This window comes from Acartia tonsa, chromosome 1 (assembly GCF_053477335.1).
Source record: "Acartia tonsa isolate MP-2025a chromosome 1, ASM5347733v1, whole genome shotgun sequence".
Classification (NCBI taxonomy): domain Eukaryota; kingdom Metazoa; phylum Arthropoda; class Copepoda; order Calanoida; family Acartiidae; genus Acartia; species Acartia tonsa.
This window is the reverse complement of record NC_137260.1, coordinates 45,747,706-45,764,369: the sequence shown is the minus strand read 5'-3', so window position 1 is coordinate 45,764,369 and position 16,664 is coordinate 45,747,706. Positions and strand designations below refer to the sequence as shown.

The 16,664-nt window shown below is 31.3% G+C and overlaps 3 protein-coding genes across 3 annotated transcripts in view; 1 reads left to right on the top strand and 2 right to left on the bottom strand.

Moving 5' to 3' along the window:
* The first annotated feature begins 539 nt into the window (after positions 1-539).
* On the top strand, positions 540-1,924 carry LOC145327749 (uncharacterized). Its single transcript, XM_080171308.1, has 2 exons — positions 540-682; positions 976-1,924. The coding sequence occupies exons 1-2, from the start codon at positions 663-665 to the stop codon at positions 1,922-1,924; spliced, it is 969 nt and encodes a 322-aa protein (XP_080027434.1). The 5' UTR covers positions 540-662.
* Positions 1,925-2,377: 453 nt separating this feature from the next.
* LOC145321761 (histone-lysine N-methyltransferase SMYD3-like) lies at positions 2,378-7,268 on the bottom strand. The gene is made up of 10 exons (XM_080163349.1): positions 7,149-7,268; positions 6,288-6,347; positions 5,577-5,665; positions 5,299-5,359; positions 4,694-4,755; positions 4,244-4,328; positions 4,029-4,090; positions 3,374-3,448; positions 3,174-3,249; positions 2,378-2,693 (listed from the first exon to the last, which is right to left on the bottom strand). Exons 4-10 carry the CDS (start codon positions 5,338-5,340, stop codon positions 2,487-2,489), a joined length of 609 nt encoding a protein of 202 aa, XP_080019475.1. The 5' UTR covers positions 5,341-5,359; positions 5,577-5,665; positions 6,288-6,347; positions 7,149-7,268; the 3' UTR covers positions 2,378-2,486.
* A 2,476-nt stretch (positions 7,269-9,744) lies between these two features.
* LOC145327739 (uncharacterized) overlaps positions 9,745-16,664 on the bottom strand; it is an 85,570-nt gene continuing 78,650 nt past the window's right edge. The window contains exons 9-13 of the mRNA XM_080171299.1: positions 13,363-13,440; positions 12,789-12,857; positions 11,718-11,815; positions 10,978-11,050; positions 9,745-10,688 (exon numbers count right to left, since the gene is read on the bottom strand). Coding sequence (XP_080027425.1) covers positions 10,614-10,688; positions 10,978-11,050; positions 11,718-11,815; positions 12,789-12,857; positions 13,363-13,440 — 393 coding nt within the window. The 3' untranslated portion in view covers positions 9,745-10,613. The remainder of the gene's footprint in view (positions 10,689-10,977; positions 11,051-11,717; positions 11,816-12,788; positions 12,858-13,362; positions 13,441-16,664) is intronic.

The window sequence follows — 16,664 nt, the reverse complement described above, 5'->3', positions numbered from 1 at the left end:
AATTCCAATTATAAAAAAGAGAAATAACACTAATAATGGAAACTTTTTGCTTTTATAAACTAATTTTAATATTGTATTTCACAAATCTAATAATTATAAATCACTAAAAATTATGTAAACTTAGTGTATTCACAAAAACTGTAATTTACAATCAATTTCACCACAAATGTTGAACTTTTAACGTCTCACATTTTAATGTAAACACTTAACTTTCAAAAAGGTGTAGGTATTTCAAGCACAAAAGGGTAAAATTCATGCTGTAAATTACTGAAAAAGTTTTACAAATATTGTTTGAAAAATTGTAAGCGGTGTTTGACCCTGGTGCGCAGACTTCACAAAATGCCGCGTTCTCTTATGTACTGTGCGATGTAAGGAAAGGTGTATATTTCGTAATAATGATTCTCATGAAGGAGACATAATATTTGTAGTAATTTTGATTACTTGGTATTTCAAGTATATTGAAATGAATGGAAATTTTCTCTAATGTTTTGCAATGAACGTGATTATTTGTAACTTATAATTTTTATATTTTTACCTTGTTTTTATCTAAAATTCACCTTTTTATCAATTTTAATCTTATTATATTTTCAGATTTTTAAATTTTATTTAAAAGTTTTTCAACAGAGAGGCGGCGGCGGGTTTCGGCCCAAAGAACTGAAACGATGGTACCGAATCCAAATAAGTAAGTAGTTTTTATTAATTATAATAATGTATTAAAACGTAGAAAGAAAAGAAAATTTTTATTTTAATTGAGGATTTTTATTTTCTCATATTTTGAAATCTGTTTTTGAAGTTTTAAATTCGTAATTAATATTTGCACATAAAATTTTATGTTTATGTAATCTGACTGTTTATAGTCAGAATTTATTTTTAAATATTAATGGTTAATATGAAATTTTACTCTTTATAGTAGAATTCATTATTAGTTTTATTTTTATTTTAAACTATTTAGTGTATGACTTGTTTTATTTTAAGGTTGGTCCAAACTGCTGATAAATTTGGTTCTTATTATCCAACAATTACACCTGAACTGTTGAAACAAGGCATAAATTCTATTTTATCTGTTTGTGCTGTAAGTGATGGAAAGTCCTTGTCTGGAGAGTTTAGAGTTGCTCTGGGTTCAAAGACACCTCTAAGAATACCGTTAGATCTTGAACTTGTTTTAGGGTGTAACCCAATACCTGAGGTTCAGTTTTTTTATCCGGTGCAAGCTAATAATCTATTGTTCATGAACAACAGATGGCACACAGAATGGTATTCGTTTCAAGACCTGCTGGCTGCTGGACTTCTTGCTTGTGATAAAGCAAAAACATCCAAAGAATCTTACGCAAAGTTGGTGGATAGGTGTAAATTGAGTCTTATTAAAGAAGAATACCAATGTGCATTTAGAATAGAGGTGGGTTGTCCTTCCGATGGAGATGTGTTGGACTTGAATATAAGATGGCTTCCTTGTTCAGCCCACTATTTGAAGAATCATTCTAGATTAAACAGCGGTGATGTGGCTACAATCAATGGTGGAAGTGTAAATGTTTACTGTCCATTATTTCCAGAATCATTGAGAGATATTATGCATCATTTCCCAGTTCCGCCAACTTTATTTATTGATTCAGATATTACATTAGATGATTATTCTACAGCTGTATTGGATGGATTTCCTGACATCTTAAGTTTCATTCAAGGTCACGTTGATTTGACTATTGAGAATGCTAGAGAATACATTAAATCTCCAACAGCGCACTCTGGCAATGTTAAGAGGTTTAAACCGAAGAGAAAGAATCCACCAACATCAACATCTGAGTTAGCAGCTCAATCTCATTCTACAGGTACATTCACATTGTCAAAATTTGGGACAAAGAAAAATATATGGCAATATATCGCCTGCGTTCCCTATGCACAGAGGAAAAAGATTTCACTGTCTAAATAAACAGAGCATGAAAATAAATTAAATGATATTGACACAGTTTAAAAGACGAAAACATTTTTTTCCAATTTATTTTTTTTTCATTTGATAACTAAATATTTTACTTTCTGCTGGATAGAATACACGCACGGCATCCGCTTATCGGCAGGGTTTCGAATCATAGCACGTACACAATGTCATAACTAAAGCTTTAAAAACTGGAAGTTCTTACTTCTTCAACGACAGTGGTTCAACATTTTTAGTTGGAGTTTGGGAGAATGCCTTGGTCCTCATAACCATCCACAGTAGGACACCAGACAAAGTTCGTGCAAGAATAGAGTTGGCTGTCTAAAGGACAAATGGTCTCGTAATAATAAATTTTATAGATATAGATATGCCTAAATAAGACACGAGGGCGTATCTCGTCCTCTAAAGATTATTTAGGTTACAGGATAAATAAAATAAAATAAATTAAAATAACATATCAACAAAATTTATTTATTCAACAAACTAACAACAACCCTTTTAATTTATTAAAATTGCACATTTATGATATATTTTTACAAAATTTAATATTTTTTTTTATCTATTTCTTTTTGTGATTTTTCTTTCTGGATGAATTTTTATTATTACTAGCAATGTTGGTGCCATGCTTTCCATGATGAGCACTGTGAGAACATTTACAACAAGCACACATGAAGAAGTACATGGAGTAAAGCTCCTCTTGTCTTATTGGTGTGGGTTGGGTGCTGTCACAATAACTTATATACACTTCAGATAGATCTTCTACATCCTGAAATAAACATAATCCCTATAATAAATTGACAAATGAAAGAAATATAAATCTTCTTTATATGAGAAATGGTGCAACTAATAACCGTACAAATTTTGAACTTGAAAATTAAAGGTCTTAGTATTAAAGAGAATTTTTTTCAAAAACAAGTTACCATCATTCTCAGTGGTGTGGACAAGAATGGAGGTTTAGCTTTTCTTTAGTATTGTGAAATTATTTTCCTTAAACTTTTTTAATGCAAAGAAATACTAGGGATTTAAAGGGATAAGGCAATGGCTAAAAATTAACAATTACGTATTTAGTAGATTACAATTATTGGTTGAAACGTTTGGACACTAAACTTAATAAACTAACCGATCAAAATTTAATAAAAGTCCCCAAAGTTGTTAGGCATAAGAATAAGACGTTATTTTAAAAACTTTGAGGACTAGTGTAATAATCAGCCCAATGTCCCCTCCGTATCTCTCTGGAGAAATATACCTTTATAGACGTAACAGTCAGCATATTTCCATCAAAGCTAACTTCCGCAGTAGGTTGACATGAATGGTCCATAATACTAAAAAACAGAAATATAATTAATAATATCTATATTTAATTTATTTTAAGTGTATAAAACAACAAATTCATATTTTTGGAATAAACATTTTTTTCTAATAAAGTGAAAAATATTCAAATCCGACCTGGGACCAAGATAAATTCCCCATCCATAGGTTTCCATGAAGTCATCACAAATTTCAAAACCATTTATGTAAAGCCTGAAATACAAAAAATGAGTAAAATAAAAATTTTAAAAGTAAAATCTTATTTTTTCTTTAATCTTTTATAAACTTGTTTGTGTGGAGTAAAGGAATGCAAAAGAGTAACAAGTATTTCAGTGCTTTCCCACAAAATGGTATGGGGAGAAAGTCACCCAAAAATCATCCACGTGACGTTATAAAAATGAGGGAGATGAGAGTAGAAGTGGAGAAGAGAGCCCCTAAAAATGAGATGGATAATCCCTCATTTTTATGACGTCACGTGGATGATTTTGAGTGACTTTCTCCCCCTACCATAAAGTGCCTATCAAGCACTGAACCACAATCCCCTATTAAAAAAAAGGAAACAAAATGGTGGTTGTTTTTTACCTAACCACTGCGGGGGGCCTTACACTACGGGGCTACCAAGTACCCAATATAACCTAGCCTAACCTAAAACTCTATTTATATGTATTTTAAAAATAATGGTTGGATGAGGTTTTCTGTGCTCGACAAGACTGTTTTGGGGAAAATGCCAGTATATCTTTAAATAATTGGAACTAAACATAAATGCCAATTTATGATGAAAAAGACTCTTTACCTGCCAATCACTTCCATAAATTCATCAAAATCTGGCGTTTGGTCCTCAAGAAAATCTTCTAACTAAAAAATACAAAAAAAAAATATGTACCTAACTATCAATTAAAAATATTTTTTCTAATGTCAATAAAAGTTATAGCTGTAGAGGATTATTTATGGGGAGGGTTCATGTTATTCTACTATGTCCTCTTCCTTCCAGAATAAATTAATGTTTACCTCTGAGTATATAATTTTAAGTGCTTCTTTTTTTTCTTGATTCTTTAGGAAATCATTCTTGTGACTCAAGAGATCCTGAAATTGCCTAAAAAGTTAATAATTGATACATGCAAAAAAAAATTTACCCACCTACCCTACCCAAAATAAACATTTGACCTTGACTGTGGCACCCCTAACATGCGGTTAATTTTTTATTGGAAGGTGGGGGGAGGGTAAAATCATATATTGTGGCACTCACAATTATTTTTTTATGGGCGGGGGGGGGGGGTTACTCCCTTCGTCACCTTTGGCGTCCCTGATAAGCGAATCAATATCAAGCTTCCTAAAATGTAGAAAACTCTTTTATTTTATTGTGTGAAAGTCTGACAGTCCTGTGTCAGACAGACATGAGTGACTTGTAGAGTAGGTCTGCTTCTAAAAAAATAAAATTTCATGATATTGATACTTAACCTCTTTTTATTGTAAGTTGGAACATAGTCTCCTGTACCACCTCCTTCAACTATTGATTTCATCTTGGAAATAAAAATAAAGCAGCTTTAAAACAAGGATAACAACATTCATTAGTATTAGGTAAACATAAAAAGATCTGGCGATTAGTCAAGAAATAAATGCTGGAGAAAAAAACAGTTGAAGCTTTAGAATTCATGTCAATCACCTTTAGAACCTTCCTTCATTCCAAGCATATTCAGACGGACGGACAGAGAGACAGAAAGAAATCTAGAATTGAGGAGTAGCTACTTAAATAGTTATTAAACTCATAAATGACCCTGCAAGATCCAGTAAGAAACAGATTATGATATCCTAATTCTATGATGTGCCATACTAATAATAAATATTTTTTTCACTGCAATTGTTCTTACCCTGTTGTCTGTCTTTCTGTCTGTCTCTCCCTCACCGTCTCTGTATTTCCGTAGTAAATTTCTTAATGTTTTTTTTTATATTAGCGTGTACATTACAGTTTATCGTCCTATTTCCATTTAGAATATGTAAATGCTGCGCTATTTGTGACGTGTTCTTGTTGTTCTACACCTAACATGATAAATTTCAAATCTTACATTTTGATTGTATCCGCATTTTAGTTTGAGTATTGCCCTCATAACTACTCTGGTATCATCTCTAAAAAAATAAGTATTTTTAGAATGTCTTTAAAAACAAGGAAACTTTCTTATCAAAGTAAAAATTTAGTTTGTTTGATCCTGTAGTCACAATGTAGTTATTGGACCTATGATGCAACGCTACATTGTTTCAGGGAAGGTTTTAAGCCATTCATTCTTAAAATTGGGGGGGGGGGTATAAAGTCTGTCTGCTGTCAGTCTAAAGCATAAGAGATTACCTTTCAGGTATAAACCCATTGACGCCTATAAAAGGACACTCCAGAGGATGGAAAGGGTCTTTGGACTTGCATGCCCAACTACAGTATGTCTGGTAAAGAAAACAAATGTCTATAATTAAGTGATTTCAAAACTGGAATAATCATACACGATATTTTAAAATTCCACCATTATTCAGATATAGAACAAAAAATATTGTATGTTAGACTTTAACAAAGCATTGGAAAAAATAGGCCTGATTCAAGTTCCAGGTGTATTACTGCAGGTCTTATGAAACTTTGAACTACTCCTGCGGACGTAATTTTAAACTCGGGGTCTTTGTTTATCCTACCCCTCTGAGTTATTAAAGTCTAGTTAGGATCCGAGTTTAATTATTAAATTATTGTTAATATTTTTAAGAAAAAGCACAAAATCTATGATTACATAAAAATATGCAGATATTCCTTGAAATATGGGGTATAAACCATATTCGTGGTAACGCCTCTTAAGGGGCGTTTCGTCGTATTTTCAAAGTAGTTTTCCCCTATTTCTAGACCCTGCGGGTGGCTGTAATACTGCGGGGCCAATTGCCTAACCCTAAGGGGCAATCACCTCACCCAACATAACCTAAAATAACATATCAAAAGCTACTTTGAAAATATGACGAAATGTCCCTTAAGAGGCGTTGCCACGAAAGGGACTATACCCGAAATATGTTTTTATTATTTTGATACCTGTATTCCACAATTTTCACAGACTATGTCAGGATCCGGTGCCCTCGCACTGTAACATCCCTGTCAAATATTTTCAAGTAAATTTTATTTTAAGATACTCTTTATAGTGCCTTTATAAAATGACGTCATATTTGAAAAGTCCATTATTCAAAGATGACTTAATTTGGTATTTATCCCCTTTTTTATAGAAACTAAATTTAAAAACTCTAACCGATTCCCCTAATTACGTCATATTAGAATAATGGACTATTCTAATATGACGTAATTTTTTACGGGCACTAAAGAGCTTCTCATTTTAACTAAGAATCCATTCCCCACAGAAGTGAAAACATTAATTAGAAATAATGCAAATTTTAGTAAATCAAATTAAAATTTTTTTAAAACTTACAAAGTCCCGTTTAAAATAAGAACAACTGGACACGCCACTGCTGCTAAATTAATAAAAAGCAGCAGCAGGTTTGTTCGACAGCGAAAAGGCGTCATAGTTGTAATGAAATATTAGGGGATTGGCTTGGGCAAAGATATTTACAAATAGCTCAAGGGAACAGCAATTGATTTTGAAAGCAGCAAATTGCTATTTAGCCCTATCCATCATAATCAAAATAAATAAGCTTATGTTAAAGTTATTCTCTTACCTAGGGAGAGAGGGGACATTGGGCTGTTTATTACACTAGTCCCCAAACTCTAATGATAATACCATGGAGACTTATTGAATTATGATTGGTTTGTTCATTTAGTTGAGTGTCCAAATGTTTCAACCACTAATTGTAATTTAAATAAGGGGTAATTTGACATATCATCATTAGAGATGTACATCAATTTATAGGCCATTGTCTTATCCCTTTATATCCCTGCTCTTACCTCACATATTTCAGACCTCTTTTTTGTAATAACAATAGAGACCCAAGGTTCATATTTAGAGAAAACTCTCTCCCCCCGTTTCCACCCCAGCTTGATGGATTTTTCTGAAAATTATATACTGTAAACCCAGGAAAAATATAATATTTCTTAATTAAGTTAGGTCAACCTTTTATTATTTGATACTTTCTTTTGAATGACGCCAAAGGTTTTTCTTTTCAGCAATCTTTTGGCTTAATTTATTTTTAATGCTTATTTTAGATAAGGTTAGGTGAAGTAAGGGTAAGAAGAACCCGGCAGGGATTGTATCCAGTATTGATAGGGCACCCTAGGGTTAGAGCTCACTGCTGGGGCTGTATGTAAGTACGTTTTTTCTTCAAAATTAATTATTAGAATTGAGATGTAACGTTGGTTCAATTATGAATATGAGTGCAACAACTAAATCCAAAGATTCATCTGTTTTTAAGATTAAGATTACGTTTTTTTTAAATACTCACAATAATAGAATCACAATAATATTTGTTATTTATGATATTGTTTCTTTTACTTTTATAGAATTTGGTATCCTTGTTCTTAAAATAATGTACGATTTAGATATTTCTCTCACTTTAAAATAAAACTTAGATATAAGTCACTTTACATAGTACATACATAACATAGCAAAATTTCTAACACGTTTCTTGATAATAATAATATAAGAATTTAAATGAAACTGTGAAATTGACAGAGATATTGTGACAGGACAAACTTCAAAGTACAATTTGTGATTACGCTAGTTTCTGTTTGTATGTGAGTTTTTATCTGCAAAACACAACTAGGCATTTTTAAGTTAGGTTTGTATAAGTGTTTATCTTATCTTTTTTTGTTTGAAGTTTTTTTTCGTATGGAGTTTTTTTTCGTTTGGAGTTTTTTTTCGTTTTTATGAGTAGCATATCGCCTTGTCATTAAATGTTATAATATTAGAGGAGGGCTAATTATTATTTAAACTAAAGAAAATAATTCCTTTTGTGTAGAGTTTTTCTAGGGCATTTACTTCACCCCTAACCCCCTTCCCCATATCCTCAAAACCTATAAATTGTATAACTATAGGCCGTTTTATTGATCTTATAGGATGCACAGAAACACCCTTGTAGATAAGTTTTTTTCCTTTTGTAAATTTAAAAAAAAAACAATCAAAGTAATGTTTCCTCTACTAACAAAAAACATTGATAATGTTAAACCCAAGTGTTAAAAAATAGCCACGATCTATCTCCACTTTCTAGAGCAAAGAAACTAGAGACAAGGGGAGAAGCCATTCTTGTGAATAAAAACATAAGAAACACAATTTTGATTATCTTTTAAAAACTGCTCTTTTTTCGTATGAGTGTGTTTTAAAGTTACCGAAATCAGCCAAAAGCTCCATTTCGAGGTTAGGGTCATATAAGCATGGATCTAAAGGGATAAGACAATGGCCGATAAATTGATGTACATTTCCCAAAAAAATTACCCCATTGGTAGATTACAATTAGTAGTTAAAACGTTCGGACACTCAATTTAACGAACCAACCAATCAAAATTCCATAAAAGGTTGTAAAGCCAATGATTAAGGAAACGTTATTATTAGACTTTGGGGACTACTGTAATAAACAGCCCGATGTCCCCTCTTCCCTGTATAAAAGTCTCTGTGCGTAATAGGTATGCAATCACTTCCACCAAGAGTTTTTTTTCTTATATATGTTAGACGTTATTCTTGTAACTTTTGCTTAAATCATTTTTCTAAAAATGTGACTTTTGTAATCACAAATTAGATATTTTTGGACAAAGAATAAAAACCTACGGGTAAAAGTGAATTTTTCTTTTAATTATCTTTAAAAATAACCTTTATTATATCATTTTCTATAAAAAAGAATATTTCCAAAATCGTAATTAAACTATCCCTTTGTTTACTACGTCTTGGTGCAGCTTAACTTCCATTTGCTTGTGCATATTCTATTCTAGTGCCATTTGTTAATATAAAAATCTTTGTACTAGGAACATTAGGCGGACCTGAGCCCACACCAATAATTATTGTTTTGTTTATACATAAACTAGGTGAGGTTATTGACTAAAACATTATTGAATGTTAGAAAACGAATCAAGACCTACCTATAGGATTGGTTTTTATTAAAAATCTATGTCAACTTTTCGAAAATCCACAAATAGCAAAATTTAACTATTACAGGGAAGCTCTATACAGGTTCTGGCAGGTTCATAGCAATCTTTTGCAGTTAAAGACGTTTCAAATAATTTTACTATAAAAAAGCGCCGCTTTTAATTTATTTATTAATTGAGTTTTGGCAAATATCAATTTATAGTCATGTCCATACAAATAACTGACAGTTCAGGCTTGTAGATAAGGCTCGGTAGCTTCGCGCCAGCCGCTTGTAAGCCTCAATAAAATCGTCATAGCATTACCTTAAAGTTCAGCTGGATATTTAAACTGCTCCTAAACAGGCCATCCATCTTTTTGGAATTTTTTTTTATGCACACAGGCAGGTTTAAATTTGAGGTCTATGCACGGCTGAGGCGATGCTGCCGAGCCCTGCTTGTAGAGCACAGATCTTAAGATTAAATAATACCGTTGTTTGCAAATAATTATATTTTGAACTATTACAATACAATATACAAATAAACTATAATAATAATGACATATTAAAAAGATTATCTCTATGCAAGAAAAAAGAACACAACATCACAGCAAGGATACGAGTTTGTAAAATATGTAGGCCTAATAATTGTTTAAAAAAAGATATCATAAATGGCGATCTTAAAAAATTTAGATCGAAACATTCTCAAAATTTGCTTTTTAGTTTAAATCTAAGGTAACTTTTGCTGCCTTGCACGGACACTTTGCCTGCTAATTTTTGGCCTACACGATTGCAACATTGTATGAGTTTTAAAACAAGAATAAAAAATTTAATTAGATGTATTTTTCAGAATTACAGAAAAATTCAACTAAATTGAAAATAGAATAATCTAAATTTATACATATAAATCCCTAAAATTACCTAACCAGTTAAAATTTGTATAAGTTTTTAAAATTCTATTTTTAAGAACTACATAATACACTTACATGAAAGAAAGTAAAATTTTGCTTCATGATTTTTTTCCAGTATGGCTTCGAAACCGATTAAAATCCGGTGCGTGGATTATAACCGGTTCTTAGCATTACTTTAAAAAAACATGTATAGCATCGAATTACAGACAAATTTCCACGAAGACTAAAATAAAAATCATAAAATTGATAAAGGTTTTGTTAACCCGGGTATTCGGGACTAACAAAACTGGTTTGATTTTTTTATTTTAATATCCATGGAAAGCTGTCTATAATACGATGCGATAAATAACTATTCTCATTCAACAACAGCCTAAATTAATTTTAGAAAGATACAAAAATAAAGATTTTGAAAGAATTGAAAGATTTGAAATGAGGAGGTGGATATAGGTTGTTTATGGAGTTTGTATGTCATAGTCAGGTTGTCTTGCGCTTATTTGGTCCAGGATCCACGAGAAGGTTTTCCCAATCTGAAACAAAAATGCACAGTGCAGTGGTTAAAATTCTTAATGTATTTGGTAATATATTTTGCCGTGTTTTGAATTAATACTATAAGATATTCATAAGCATTATTTACAGGCCAAGGCATTCCCCATATTCCTATTGGTGTAAGGTGCCTGACAAATCAGCAAAAGTTAGTATGATTCGGTGTAATCCAGATTCATCCCGAAACCTAACCGGCGACAAGCTTGGCTTGGTCCATAGGTAACCAAAAGGGTCCCATAATAAAAATCTTCAAAAGTAGTACTGAATATATACCTTATGATAAATACCAGGTTGTTTATCTACAGCACATCCAAATCCAGCGCTGGTTATACCAATCAAGGTCCATCTGAAAAAAATAATGTATATAGAATATATGTGGATATTAAAACATGGAAATAATTGTCGCCAATTTAGCTTACTATTTCATTTATTGGTCAGTTCGTTCATTTAGTAGGAAGAGAATGGATGGGGTAAAGGGCTGGGATGGGTGATTATTTAGCCCGCTACACGGTTCACATTATTAGAGAGCATGAAAATCTGGCGTAAGATCAAAGTAATATAAAATTCACTAATAAAATGAATGCATATAAGGGGATGATATTGTTCATGTTAAGAAAATCTAATTTATAGGGAAGAAAAGTGGTAAGGGGGTGAAGAAATAATAATTGGCACCAGTCCATCCTAAAATAAGAGGTATTGCTAAATATAAAGAAGGACAGGCAACTACTTACACAAATATTAAGAAAGGAAATAGTTCACGTTTAGTTAATAAAATCTGTATTTGAAGAGATAGCTAAGAACAAAAAATAGCCCAAAACCATCCTAATACTAAAATCTATAAATAAAATAGCCTAAAACCATACCGAGATCTATGTAAGACTTCCTTGAAATGGAGCATTCAATCGGTTCAGTGGTTACTAAAATCTTAAGCTAGAGACAAAATATAGCTTTTTACTTTATATTAAAGTTAAAAAAAAGGTTAATTCACAAATTTATTGATTGAATGAGCCTACCTGCCATCATGTGATATAATGAGGGGGCCTCCGGAGTCGCCAAGACAAGCATCCATCTTTCCATCACGGTGCCCGGCACAAAACATCTCAGAATGTAGCTAAAAAAATTAAGAAATAAAAATTTGTAGTGGTTTTAATAACATTCAATATAATTTATAATTGTTCTATATATGTTCTAAATATTAGCTTAAGACATACTCAAACAAGGATGACAACATCCATAAAAGCGAAGCACTGAAACGGTAGGACAAACGGACATTAACACATGTATAGTGTCAGAACTGAATAATCATAATATATATGTATAAGAGTCAAAGCAAAATTGTAAGTAAAATTGTTGAAAAACTGCTTGATTCAGGATAATGTTTATGGACATACTTACATTTTTAGGACTTGATTATAGAGTTGCTTCGCTTATCACATTATACTTTGTTGTCCCAGGAATCAATATACCAAAAATCAGATCAATCGGATGATTAGATCACATAAAAATTTGTATTTAAAAAAGTAAAAAAATCAACATGTTTAAAATGGACGTACGGACATTTTGGTGATGATTATAGAGTTGCTACGCTTTCTAAATCGTACCTAACTATTAAAGAAATCACCATGCAAAATTTGAAATCGATAGGAAAATTCTAACATGCCTAAATTAACGAAAAAAGCTATCCGTTACGGACGGACCGACCCTAATTATAGAAAAGCTTCGCTTTTAAAAACAAGACACGCCCACAAGTTTTTATTCAAATATACCTAACATTTTATTAGTTACACCCATTTTATTTATTCAACTATCAAAGAACTTTTAAAGTTTAGTTAAAAATTATAAAAACAACTAAATTAATTCGAAAGAAAATCAAGAAATCTATATTTTCAGCTGTCGTGGGGGGGGGGGGGGCACTTAGTAGAATTGGCGACCTTTTTATCCACCCCCGAAATAATATTTTAGTTTTATTTCGTTTGTTTGCTATACCTTATTCCTGATATAGTTTAGTTTAAAATTATAATACAAAAGGTTTTTGAATGATAAATCACAAAACCTCTACTAAAAAAATATAAATGAAAACTAACCTGAACTAAAATATTTTTGTCTTCGTGCCATTTAATGCATTCATCATTATCAATGATTGGTACTTCAACCTAGATATATTAAGAAGTTGATAATCTGATGGCGTTATACCTAATCAATAACTCATAGGGCCAGACCTTTGTAGTAGACCACAAGTCACCATCTATTACAGACAATCAACCCTTTGATTGCACAACCTTTGTCCGAAAGTCTTAATTGTGCAAATGGATGAGTTGCGCCTGTTTTTGACCAAAGCTTTTCTAATACTACTGTCGCCAAGCTGACATTACAGCAGTAGGTATAGCTTTCAACGTCTTTATTTATGAAGCGGCTACGCACACTAGCTTGTTTATCTAATGACGTTACGAGATCTCGTAACTTACTATGAGGTATAGAGAGCATAACATTAGGACAAGAAGACAACAAGAATTCAAAATCAATAAATTAATATTGAAGGAAAGAAGTACACAATATATTATTTTTCCTATATAAATGTTTAGCCTAATTATAAACTATTTGTACCAAAATATTTGCTTTCCTTAGATACAACTATTCTTATTTATGTTTTGAATTTACCTTATGAAGGATATTAGTTCCAGTTTTTCCATAACTGTTGTCCGTTTTTCCCCAGCCAGCCACGACTCCAGTTTTTCCCTGAAAATATGGTTAATTAATGTCAGTCTTTCCATAACTGTTTTCCATTTTTTCCCAGCCAGCCACGACTCCAGTTTTTCCATAACTGTTTTCCGTTTTTCCCCCAGCCAGCCAAGACTCCAGTTTTTCCCTGAAAATATGGTTAATTAATGCCAGTCTTTCCATAACTGTTTTCCGTTTTTCCCCAGCCAGCCACAACCCAAGTTTTCCCCTAAAAACATGGATAATAGTAGTCATATTATCAACAATAGTTTTTCCCCAGTCAGCCACAACTCCAGTTTTTCCCAAAAAAATATGGATCATCAATGCCTGTCTTCCATAACTATTTGTCTGTTTTTCCCTAGCCAGCTACAACTTCAGGTTTTCCCTAAAAACATGGATAATCAATGCCAGTCTTCCATAACTATTTGTCTGTTTTTCCCTAGCCAGCCACAACTTCAGTTTTCCCCTAAAAACATGGAGAATAGTAGTCAGTCGTTCCACAATAGTTTTTCCAAGTCAGCCACAGCTCTAGTTTTCCCCCAAATAATATGGATAATCAATGTCATAATTTCTATAACTGTTGTCCATTTTCCCCAACCAGCCTGAACTCTTTTTTTTTTATAAAAAATGGATAATTATTGTACGTCTCTTCATAACTTTTATATGTTTTTCCATATCCCTAGTTTTTCCATGAAAAAAAGCAAAACGAATCTAGTCCATCTTACTTTTTTATATTTTTTCTAGCCAGCATCATCTACAAGTCTCTACATGATTTTTCTCTTCGTAATTTAAGCTTTACAGTGAAAATAGCTAAAAATCAGCCTAAAACCTATATGAAGCTTGAAATGACAAACTTAAATTAATCCATTCGTGAAGGAGATGTTACATAAAAACTTTACTAATTCATTTTTAAACTTGTGACAATTTTACAATGAAAAAGTGTGAAAAACTTAGGTAATAAATATACAGATAAAAATATTTTGACATGCAGACAGATAGACAGATAGATAGATAGAAACTATTGTCTAAATGCCGTCAGAGTTCAAGATCATCATAGAAATTTTCTCCACATGATTGGATCTAGAATTAAATATTGCAAAACTAATTTTTTAAACCTTTAGCAGTCAGTTAGGACAACAAAAGAATTACTCTGTCTTGGAAGGGAAAATATATTTAGCAAAACTTTGATTTTTAAAACAGTATTTAAGATTTCATCGTTATTAAATTTGAAAAAAAAAAGTATTTTCTATCGTCGAAAGAAAGCAAAAATTTGTATCATAAGTTTTTATTTCGATTGTAAGGATTTCAGATTTTCATTAAAACAAGATACTTATTCCGATAAGACTTTAGTAATTTGGTTTTTACTATTCACAGTTGTACATTAATGTACCTTACTCTTTGGTTTTGATATTATACAAGAAATTTATTACACTAATCATATAAAAGAGGATAAAGACGAATTTGTTTAATAGGAATAAAATACATTTACATGATTATATTTATGTCAAGAACGTAAATATTTGGCGAAAAGTGACAAATGAACGTTTACAGAACAATATGGGTTAATTGCGAATATAATATCATATTTTAAAACTGACCAATAAATGACAGGGGAAATAGCAACCCAAATTTGCGACAATTTTTACCCTGTCATAATATCCAAAGATGTAATATATCCATAAATACTTGATTTTTCAACTGCACAAAAAAATGTTGTCTTTAAGAAATAAAAATTGTAGTAAAATAAAAGCATAAAAGAAATGTATAAATTGTTTGAAGCTACAATAATCATTAATTTAGCTTAATGTTGAGGAAAACCTAAATCTCTGTGAACTAAATAATGGCTGTCACTGCCATTGCAAAACAAGAAAATGGGTTAAACTTTATTTTTTTTTGCATTGAAAAAGAAGACTATTGTACTTAATTAGGAGAAAAAACATATTTTAAATGTTTTTACAGATTTGATTGTGTTTTTTTTTCGTCAGAAAAGCTTGTGTTTTTTTTCGTCAGAAAAGCTGCCTTTGGTTCAGGAGTGGATTTAACTATTACAATTTCTTATTTTTTATACTTATAAAACTATATATTATTATTTGAATGTTGTGCCAGATTTTCATGTTCTTTTATAAAGTGATGCTCGCAGCTGGCTAAAATAACTATATCCCCCATACACCCCCTTTACCCCATCCCCTTCCCTTCTGCTGGATGAACGAACGGTACAATAAACGGTCGAATATTAGCAAGATAAAATTTCCCCTGTCAATACATCCACGTATATCTTATATCCATTTACTTATAAGTATAATTTTGAAATAGTCATTTCTTGGAAAAAAGAAATAATTTTCAATGCGAGCATTTTTATAATTATGTCATGAATTGTAAGTATGTCAATATTATGTATTATTTATTTTTATCCATTTTTCGTCACATTATTGTTACTTCAATTAGTAAGTCCTGTCAATCTGTATTTGTTAAAGAAAGGATATAGAATATACCAGGATATTATGACAGGGGAAAAATTGTCGTCAATTTAGGTTGCTAACACGAAACTCATTTATTAGTCAGTTAGTTTATCCAGTAGGGGAGTATCGTTATTTTAGCACGCTGCAAGGTTCACTTTATTTGAGAACATGAAAATCTGGTGTAACATTCAAGTAATAATATCTCCATTGTTAATGACCATTTGTATATCCGCCTGATTTGTTGGGTTTCACTTTTTAAGAATGTTATTTATCATTTAATAATTTGCAAATTAGCAATATTTTTGCATGTTCAAATATTGTTTATGATAAAACAATGATGACCTCTAGACAAAACTGTTTTAAAATTTAATTGTTATGCCAAACTTTTTATAACAATACGTTTTGTAATTTTTATTTGAATCAACATTAACAACATGCAATCATTAGGAAAAATCTCTTAGTTTCTATTATTTTCTTAATTGTTTTTTTGTATAATTTTTATTTAAAAAAGATGATTTTGTGAAAAGATAAACATTAAACAAGGATGGCAACAAAGTGTATTATCGAGCAAATGTTCAGTGAAGATAAAAAAAGTGATAAAAAAAAGAAAGAGTAGTATATTTACAAAGTGTATAAAAAATCAGCCATGTGAAGTCATAAAAATAAGGGAGAAGATAGGAAAAGTGGGAAAAGAAACCCCTAAAAAAGAGATGGATAATCTCTCATTTTTATGACTTCAATGGGCTGATTTTTGAGACACTTTGTAAAGTTGTAAAAGAGGAC